Below are 10,500 nucleotides of genomic sequence, written 5' to 3'. Positions count from 1 at the left end.
GGTTGTAGCCAATTATCTTTATGTTTAACAGTTTCCTCATAGCTCTTCTGGATGTAGGGCAGCTCAGTGGAATTTACTTTGTTAACACCAACAATCAGTTGTTTCACACCCAGTGTGTAAGCAAAGAGGACATGTTCACAGGTCTGCTAATTCTTGGAGATGCCTACTTCAAATTCACCAACACCAGCAGCAATGATAAGGACAGCACAGTCAGCCAAAGATGTGCCTGTCATCATGTTTTTGATAAAGTCTCTGTCTTGGGACATCAATGACCATCACATAATACTTGCTTGTATTGGATTTTCACAGGGAGATATCAGTGGTGATACCACACTCACAATCAACTCTCAGTTTATCCAAGACCCAGGAATACTTGAAGGAGCCCTTCCCCATTTCGGTAGGCTCCTTCTCAAATTTTTTGATGGTTCTTTTGTTGATCCCACCACATTTGTAGATCAGATAGATGGCTAGTAGTGGTAGACTTGCCAGAATCTACCTGTCTAATGATGACGATGTTGATATGCATCTTTTCCTTTCTTGTTTTGCATTTGATTTAGTGGTGGTGTTCATGACATCTGTGTTCTGGTGGTAAACCCATTGCAAAAAGGCAGGCTCCACTTCTGACATTCTCCATTAACCTTGCTAACAGTGCTGACCCAAACTTGAAGTTTCCCTGAGGAAATCACCAAAGTGGCACCCCTCCAAATTGGTTACTATGCTGACACACTTGATGAGTGACTTCAATCAACACCAGTACACAGCAGTGTCTGCAACAGTCCAGACTGAGCCTTGCAGACGCCACACCAAAAGCCTGCCTTGCAAACGAGCAACAATTGTGCCCAAACCTCACAGTCAAGGGAGTCAGGGACTAGCCTTGCCTGCCAGTGTTTCCATGGCAGTTGTGGCCCAACCACAACAGAAGGCCACACTAGTCCACACAAGGAACACATCTGGAGCATCTGGCTCTGATGACTTTGGCAATTCCATCCCTGGGCCCCACAGGACACCTTCAAAATAAGGCCACTATTTTAAGACCAGGAGATCTAACTGATCTACCTAACACTTAGAAACAAACAGGTAAAAAAGGAAACAAAAGAATATGTTAGAAAAAAATTAAAAAGCCCAGAAAAAGAACTAAATGAAACAGAAGTAAGGTGTTTCATTACTATTACTTAAAGAGTTTAAAGTAATAGTCACAAAGATGCTCATTAAACTCTGCAGACAAGTGGATAAACTCAGCAAGAACTTCAACAAAGAGATAAAAATTGTAAAAAAGAACCTATCAGAATTGAAAAATATAACAACTGAAATTTAAAAAAAAAACATGAGAAGGAATCAATATCAGAACATATGATGCAAAAGAATCATAGTGCTTCTGATCAGCCCTCAGGAATGTGGGGAGCCGGCGGGACTCCCCCCGGGAGGACCCGCCGGGCGAGGTGCTGCCCAGGGAGAAAGACCCGGGAGGCCCGCTTGCCCTAGTGCCATCAAGAGAGAAATCTCTGAGGCATTGACCCGAGTGGTGGGCAGCAGTGCTAGCACTCGCCCTGCTCCCCCCGCTCCCCCTCCATCCGAGGGACAGGGAACGGTTTGCATTCAGTGTCCCAGCTATCAATTTGCAGAGACCCATGCAACGGTATCAGTGGAAAATGCTTCCCCAGGGAGATGTGGATGAGTTAGTGGCCCCAGGCACAGAGGAGCTGCCTGGGTGAGCTGCAGAGGTGCCCTCCTGCTCCCTGACCCAGTCCTTGAGGCACCAAAGCAACACTAAATTCTAGAAAGGCTAATTAGGAAGCTGGCCCCGGCCTGAAGGGTTAAAGGATAGTTAAGCCACATACCAAGCCAAGGACTCTATCCTCCCCAAAAGTTCCCATTAGAAGCCGAGATAAGGATACTTTCCAAGGCCTGAGCTCCTGCAGGAGGCAGGGTGTTTACTCTGAAAAGGCATTCGTAGGGCCTTGGAGGAATTACTTAGTATCGGGCTAAGGGAAGAAATGTGGGGCAGGGTGCTATTCAGCACAATCAACAGTGCCTGTATATATTGAGCGGAGAAAATAAACTCGGGGCTGGCAGCTGGCAACAGGAATGAGCTGCAGCCCTCCCGATCCCATCCTGTCTCTTGTCTTTCTTTTCCAATCCTCACCCCCTCAATCAGGTTCCCGTTCGACTGCCGGCAGGCTCCGGCAAGTGGCGCCCGAACAGGGACCTGAAAACCTGGGAACACGGTAGAGGACACCGCTCGGGGCCGCGCGGATAGCTATCGGGTAAGTGATAGCTGGAGGGAGCGGTCAGTATATCGGGAGTAAGAAATCATGGGCCAGGAGAACAGCAAGGTGCTGTTTGCACAGGTCTTGAAGGCAATGCTCCGTTCTAGGGGCGCTAAGGTTAGTACCACCCAGCTGCGTAATTTTTTGCAGTTTGTGGAGGAGGTGTGCCCTTGGTTTCCTGAAGAGGGCACTGTTAATCTAGAAACTTGGAATAAAGTGGGAGAGCGTATACAGGCTTTTTTCCAGGCACACGGCCCTCAGAAGGTGCCTGTAGAGGCTTTTTCACTCTGGACCTTGGTCCGAGATTGCCTTGATCCCCGGCATGAAGGGGTGCGCATGGAGCCACCCCCTGCAGAGGCACCAGTCGAGCCTGTGAAGGGTTCGCAACTGGGGGGCGAGGCTTCCGCGGTGGAGCTACTCAGTGTCCGGTCAGACAAATTAAGCCCCAAGGAGGAACAAGATTCAGATGAGGCTGCGGCAGCTTATGAAAAAGACAGGTATGGGGAATTGGTGTTCCTGTCGCAGGAAAGCACAAACAAGCGCAGTCTCCTGGCCCCTGACCTCACAGTTGAAGGGTTGCAAAAGCAGATGCAGACCATGATGAGCCAAGTACGAGCCTTGCGGGAGGTCATGAAGGAAACTCCACCTGAGAACCCACAGGGCGGGGGTCGTGCTGGCCCCGGGCCGCCCTTTGGGAAACCTATGGCGGCCGGCCCTCTGCTCATAGATTTAGTAGAAGACCCTCCAGGCTATCCTGGTGAGGAAGGGGGCATCCCAGCTGAGGGGAGTGGAGTGGGGGTAGGGACTCCCGTCGGGGTCCGGGTTCTCGATCCTCGGGAGAGGGCCATGATTGCCCTGGCCCAGAAGAGCCCAGGTCAGGCTCGGGACCCTGGCTGGGGAAAGGTGCGCACAGACGCCACCCCAATGTCCCCCTTTCAGATGGCACTTAGCCAGGCTCGGCTAAGAGGGGAAGACCTGGAAGGGTTTGATTCTGAGTCAACGATGTGTTGTCCGGTGTTTGAACAGCCTGGCCAGGGTAATAATCCCCCCCAGAGATTTTATAGCCCTATGGATTTCAAGAAATTAAAAGAGCTTAAAATGGCGTGTGCACAATATGGGCCTACGGCTCCGTATACGGAGGCCATTTTAGAGGCGTTGGACACGGAATACAACATGTGCCCCAACGATTGGAAACAGCTAGCTCGAGCTTGCCTGTCTGGAGGGGATTACTTACTGTGGAAATCTGAGTATACAGATCAATGTGAGAAAGTCCATCGATTGAATATGAGGAATAACATACCCTCTGACCTTCAGGGTCTGCTGGGGGAAGGGCCGTATGCGGACACCCCGGCTCAGTTACAATTTGGGGTAGGGACCTATGCCCAGGTCTCTGCCGCGGCCAGGAAGGCCTGGAAGAAATTACCTACTACTAAAAATGTAACTATGGATCTGACCAAGATCAGACAGGGCCCAGATGAGCTCTACCAGGAGTTTGTCTCCCGGCTCCTTGATGCCGCAGGGAAACTGATAGGGGACGGGGAGGCTGGGGTAATCATTGTGAGGCAATTAGCTTTTGAAAATGCTAATACTGCATGCCAGGCAGCCCTGCGACCCTATCGCCACAAGGGGTCCCTCAATGATTACATTAGGCTTTGCCAAGATATTGGGCCCTCCTACACGATGGGAGTCACCCTCGCTGCTGCCCTCCGGGGACAAACAATGCAGCAATTTCTACAGCAACAGGGAAAGGGGCGCGGCAAGGGACGGCGAGTCCCTGGGCCCCCCGGCAGTTGTTTTTCCTGTGGCCAATTGGGCCATTTCACCAGAAATTGCCCGCAAAGGCCTCCTTCTGCCGCTCCAGGGGCTCCTGCGGGGCCTCCCCGTGGGGCGCCTCCAGGGCTCTGCCCGAGATGTAAAAAGGGGAATCACTGGGCCCGTGATTGTAGGTCCAAGCTTGATCTGCAAGGGCGGCCTCTTAGCTTTCCCTCTCAGTCGGGAAACTGGCAGAGGGGCCGGCCCCAGGCCCCGCAAACATATGGGGCTCTACAGGGGGAAACCTGGGGGAAGCCCCCCGAAAACAATCCATTTGTGACCTCTTCCGAGCCACCCCAGGGAGCGCCGGACTGGACCTCAGTTCCGCCGCCTACACAGTACTGACCCCGGCCATGGGAATACAGGCTCTGCCTACTGGGGTCTACGGCCCCCCGCCCGCAGGAACTATGGGACTCCTCTTAGGACGTAGCAGTAGTACCCTGAGAGGATTGTTAGTGGCCCCTGGAGTCATAGATCAGGATTATACCGGAGAGGTGAAGGTTATGGCTCATGCTCCTCACAATGTGGTGACAGTAGATAAAAGTCAGAGAATTGCCCAGCTTATTTTGTTGCCGCTGGTAGAACAGGGAAAAGTCAGGACGAATAAGGCTCGCGGGTCCCAGGGTTTCGGATCTTCTGATGCTTACTGGGTACAGCCCATTAAGAAAGATCGGCCGGAGATGACACTTTGGATCAATGAGAAGGCTTTTAGGGGTATACTAGATACTGGGGCGGATGTCTCAGTTATTTCCTTGAAACATTGGCCTGCCAACTGGCCTATTCAACCAGCAATGACCGACCTGCAAGGTATCGGTCAAAGTCGGACTCCGAAGATTAGCTCGGCGGTCTTAAGCTGGCGAGATGATGAGGGACATCAAGGAGAGTTTCAGCCCTATGTCTTATCTGACTTGCCTGTGAATCTGTGGGGGAGGGATGTCATGGAGCACATGGGGGTGTATATACACAGCTCGAGTCCGGCAGTTACGCAGCAGCTACTCGACCAGGGGCTCCTCCCCGCTCAAGGATTAGGAAGAGAAGGGCAGGGCATTACTGAACCCTTACAATCCCTGCCCCGACCAGGCCGCGCTGGCCTGGGGTATTTTTAGGAGGGGCCTTTGACTCTCCTGCTACCCATGCCGATAAAATTACCTGGAAGTCAGATCTTCCTGTATGGGTAGATCAATGGCCCCTGACTACTGAAAAAATAAAGGCTGCCCAGGAGCTGGTGCAGGAGCAGCTCCAACAGGGCCACATTGAGCCGTCTAATTCTCCCTGGAATTCACCTATATTTGTGATCAAGAAGAAGTCAGGGAAATGGAGATTACTCCAGGATCTTAGGAAGGTGAATGAGACCATGGAGCTCATGGGGGCCCTCCAGCCAGGCTTGCCTTCACCTGCGGCCATACCCCGTGATACATATAAGATTATTATTGACCTGAAAGACTGTTTTTATACTATTCCCCTTGATCCCCGGGACTGTCCACGGTTTGCCTTTAGCGTACCATCAGTAAATTTTCAGGAGCCTATGCAGCGATATCACTGGAAAGTGCTGCCTCAGGGAATGGCCAATAGCCCGACCCTGTGTCAAAAATTTGTGGCAACGGCCCTAGCTCGGGTAAGGTGTGAGTACCCAGCAGTGTACGTCTGTCACTACATGAATGACATCCTCATTGCCACTCACCATAAGGGACTGCTCCTCCGGGCATTTGCGAAAATGGAATCTGACTTGCAAAAACAAGGCCTGGTCATAGCCCCAGAAAAGGTCCAGAGGCAGCCCCCGTTTTCTTATCTTGGTTTTCATCTAGAGCCTGACCGATTTTTCTGTCAGAAAGTTCACCTTCGGCTAGACAAGCTCCAGACCTTGAATGATTTTCAAAAGTTGCTGGGGGATATCAACTGGATTAGACCTTATCTGGGGTTGACTACAGGGAAGCTCAAACCATTGTTTGACATTCTCAAGGGGGATGCAGATCCTGCATCCGCTAGACAGCTGACCCCGGAGGGACGTGAAGCCCTTGGGAGGGTGGAGCAAGCTATCCGCAGGCAGCAGGCAACATTTTGTGACTATAGTAGACCTTGGCAGGCCTGCATTTTGGCCACGGGCCATTCCCCTACTGCTGTCTTATGGCAAGACCGGCCACTACGGTGGGTGCACCTCCCTGCTTCCCCTGCCCGGGTCCTTGCTCCTTATTATAAACTTATTGCTGTCCTTATTCAACAGGCTCGGGAAGAGTCCCGCCGCTACTTTGGCAGGGACCCTGCAAGCATTCTGGTGCCATATACACGAGAACAGGTCACCTGGTTATTCCAAACTTGTGATCCCTGGGGAATAGCCTTGGCTGGCTTTCCTGGGAACATTGATAATCATTATCCCCAAGACAAGCTTCTGCAATTCTTTCTGAAACATTCGGTTATCTTTCCAAGGATGGTATCTGCTACTCCACTGCCCGGGGCCGCTACTGTATTCACTGATGGGTCATCCACTGGCCTTGCGGCCTATGTCTATCAGGGCCAGGCTACCCGATGGGAGACCCCATATTCTTCCGCCCAAGAGGTGGAGTTGGCGGCCGTCCACCGGGTACTTTCAGATTTTGCTAATGAACCTTTGAATATTTTTTCCGACAGTCAATATGTGGTTCGGAGCCTCTCGGTCATCGAGACTGTCCCTTTTATTGGCACGATCAATTCTACTGTCCAGCAACTTTTTATGGCCATTCAAACCGCCATCCAAAATAGAGATCATCATTGCTACTTCGGACATATTAGAGCTCACACTAATCTGCCCGGACCCTTATCTCAGGGGAATCATCAGGCAGACCTAGCCACCAGAGCATACTTAATCGGAGTGCCTGCCGCACGGGCCTCACACGCCCTCCACCATCAGAATGCTCAGACGCTCCGATTACAATTTCAAATCCCCCGAGAAACCGCAAGGCAGATCGTAAAAGAATGTCACACATGTCCTACTTTAACCAGCGTGCCTAGCTATGGAGTCAATCCTCGAGGGCTCCTTCCTAACCATCTCTGGCAGATGGACATTACTCATATCCCTAGTTTTGGAAAACAACGATATGTTCACGTTACTATTGACACCTACTCAGGGTTTCTTGTTGCCTCTGCCCTCACAGGGGAGTCCAGTTCTCACGTCATTGCCCATTGCTTGCGCAGCATGTCTGTCCTAGGACAGCCCCGGGTTATTAAAACAGATAATGGACCGGGCTACACAGGCAAAAAGTTTCAAGCCTTTTGTATGCAATTGGGCATTCAGAGTAAGACAGGCATTCCTTATAACCCTCAAGGACAGGGTATTGTTGAACGAGCCCATGGCACGCTAAAAAATCAATTGCAAAAAATTAAAAAGGGGGAGCTGTACCCCTTAATCCCGCAAAATCAACTTAACCATGCTTTATTTATTCTTAATTTCTTAATTTTGGACGAGAAAGGTCGTTCTGCTGCGCAAAGGTTTTGGCAGCAGGCTGTTCCCCAAGATAAAGCCATGGTCAGGTGGAAGGACCCCCTTGAGGGTACGTGGCACGGGCCAGATCCGGTACTAATCTGGGGAAGAGGGCATGTTTGTGTTTTCCCGCAGGATGCCGAGACGCCGAGGTGGCTCCCGGAGAGGCTGGTACGACACGCGGCCCAAGACGCTAGAGGAACGGATGCAGGAGCTAACAATGAACCCTGAGCGTCAGTCGCGAAGAGCCCGGCGAAGAGCCTGGCGGGCACAACAACGCGCAGAGCAACTCATCAGAGGGCAAGGCATGACTGTCACGCCCGAAACTCTATTCCTGGCAATGCTGGCTCTGCTTGCCGCGGCCCCTGGGGCTAGAGCAGAAACTCACTGGGCCTACCTGCCTAACCCACCTCTGCTGCAGCCAGTGACGTGGCAGCATGGAGAGGTACCTGTGTACACCAATGACACATGGACCATGGGGGGCCATTCCAGCAGGCACCTGCGAGCAGCGCGCGCTCCGGACTTTTCTTATTCAGGACACGCTAGTGACCAGCCTATTTGTTTCTCACGAACTGACCAGGTAGCCGGTTGTTTTTTGCTTAAAACTACTAAAATCGAGTCGCTCCTGCCAACTACGACAGGGGTTTTTTATGTCAACGGGACGGCGAGGACCTGGGTTCAATCAGCTCTGGACTGGACGCGGTGGTACGTGGACATCTGGTACCCTACTGGGAATGCCGCAGGCCATCCTTCTGGAGCCCCCCCTGGGGAGATCTCCATATGTGAGGCTGACGTTGTCAACCGCACCCAGCAGCCGCATTGGTTGAGCTGCCGGGGGAAAAATAGTATATTGATTAATGTGACAAGGGGATACCCGCTACAGGACTGGTCAGCTAAGGGCCCAACATGGAAGGCGCTGGCCGAGTCCTTTTGGTCCGTACAGAAAGGGCCAATGCAATCTCAGCTATGGAGACTTACGGCAGCAATGGGAGGGGATATGGCATGATGGAAATGTCTCCTTAGACTTAATGCAGCTACATCAGGAGATTCTCGCTCTGAGAGAAGCCCCGAAAATAGATACCTCCACAGCGGAGTTGGCTCAGTCTTGGGTGGAAGGGTTGAGGAAAGAATTTCCCTCAGCCAGTGACTGGAGACATGGTATAATAGGAATGGCTGGTCTGGCTGCCATCGTCCTGTTAGGTTTTCTGCTTACCCCATGCATTCTTAGAGCATTGCTGAAAGATGTACAAAATCTTAGAGTAGGACTCCACGCCTTGCAACTACGCACCCGTCCTGCCCCGCTTGAGCCTAGACCTTATATTTAAAAAATAAAAAAGGGGGAGATGTGGGGAGCCGGCGGGACTCCCCCCGGGAGGACCCGCCGGGCGAGGTGCTGCCCAGGGAGAAAGACCCGGGAGGCCCGCTTGCCCTAGTGCCATCAAGAGAGAAATCTCTGAGGCATTGACCCGAGTGGTGGGCAGCGGTGCTAGCACTCGCCCTGCTCCCCCCGCTCCCCCTCCATCCGAGGGACAGGGAACGGTTTGCATTCAGTGTCCCAGCTATCAATTTGCAGAGACCCATGCAACGGTATCAGTGGAAAATGCTTCCCCAGGGAGATGTGGATGAGTTAGTGGCCCCAGGCACAGAGGAGCTGCCTGGGTGAGCTGCAGAGGTGCCCTCCTGCTCCCTGACCCAGTCCTTGAGGCACCAAAGCAACACTAAATTCTAGAAAGGCTAATTAGGAAGCTGGCCCCGGCCTGAAGGGTTAAAGGATAGTTAAGCCACATACCAAGCCAAGGACTCTATCCTCCCCAAAAGTTCCCATTAGAAGCCGAGATAAGGATACTTTCCAAGGCCTGAGCTCCTGCAGGAGGCAGGGTGTTTACTCTGAAAAGGCATTCGTAGGGCCTTGGAGGAATTACTTAGTATCGGGCTAAGGGAAGAAATGTGGGGCAGGGTGCTATTCAGCACAATCAACAGTGCCTGTATATATTGAGCGGAGAAAATAAACTCGGGGCTGGCAGCTGGCAACAGGAATGAGCTGCAGCCCTCCCGATCCCATCCTGTCTCTTGTCTTTCTTTTCCAATCCTCACCCCCTCAATCAGGTTCCCGTTCGACTGCCGGCAGGCTCCGGCACAGGAAGACAGGAGAGTGGAAATCACCCAATTAGGTGATTAAAAAAAAAAAAAACAATGAATGAAGATAGCATAAGGGAAATCTGGGACATCATTAAGTGTTCTACCATTCACATCATAGGGGTACCACAGGAAAAAGACAGAGAAAAGGATGGAAAATCTTTTTGAAGAAATAATGTTTGAAAACGTTTCCAACCTGAAGAAGGAAACACACATCCAAGTCCAGAAAGCACAGAGCAAAATGAACCCATAGAGATTCATACCAAGATACATCATAATTAAAACGTTGTATCAGAAATAAATATAAATAAATAAATAAATAAATAAATAAATAAATAAATAAATAAATAAATAAATAAATAAATAAATAAATAAATAATAAACTAGTTACATACAAGGGAATGCCCATAAGATTATAAACTGATTTTTCGACAGAAACCACAAAGTCTAGAGGAGATTGGAATGATATATTTAACATAACAAAAGGAAAAACCTACCGCCAAGAATACTCTACCTGGCAAGGTTGTCACTCAGAATTTAAGGAGAGATAATTTCCCAGACAAGTAAAAACTAAAGGAGTTCATCACTGCTAAACTGGCATTGCAAGAATATAAAAGGGATTTTTTTAAGTGGAAAAGAAAAGGTCAAAACTAGAAATAAAATACATGAAAGAAAAAAAAAATCTCACTAGTAAAGGCAAACACAGTAAAGGTAGTAGACCAACTACTTATATAGCTAGTATGAAAATGGCAATAAGTACATGCCTATTAATAAATACCTTAAAGTCAGTTACTCGCAGGGCTGGAGGAGGGGGCCCATCTCCCACTGGGA

The 10,500-nt window shown here is 50.4% G+C and overlaps 1 protein-coding gene across 1 annotated transcript; it reads left to right on the top strand.

The window, feature by feature from the left end:
- Positions 1–2,312: 2,312 nt before the first annotated feature.
- On the top strand, positions 2,313–8,371 carry LOC148093738 (uncharacterized). The gene is given in 5 exon segments (XM_087813741.1): positions 2,313–2,384; positions 2,514–2,999; positions 3,207–4,209; positions 4,260–5,174; positions 5,177–8,371. Coding segments are annotated over 5 exon segments (5,064 nt in total). The 3' UTR covers positions 7,765–8,371.
- The last annotated feature ends 2,129 nt before the right edge of the window (positions 8,372–10,500 follow it).

The sequence above is a fragment of the Miniopterus natalensis genome, chromosome 2 (assembly GCF_054644295.1).
Source record: "Miniopterus natalensis isolate mMinNat1 chromosome 2, mMinNat1.hap1, whole genome shotgun sequence".
In the NCBI taxonomy this organism is placed as follows: domain Eukaryota; kingdom Metazoa; phylum Chordata; class Mammalia; order Chiroptera; family Miniopteridae; genus Miniopterus; species Miniopterus natalensis.
The sequence above is the reverse complement of the archived record's forward strand: the minus strand, read 5'-3'. Positions and strand labels throughout refer to the sequence as shown.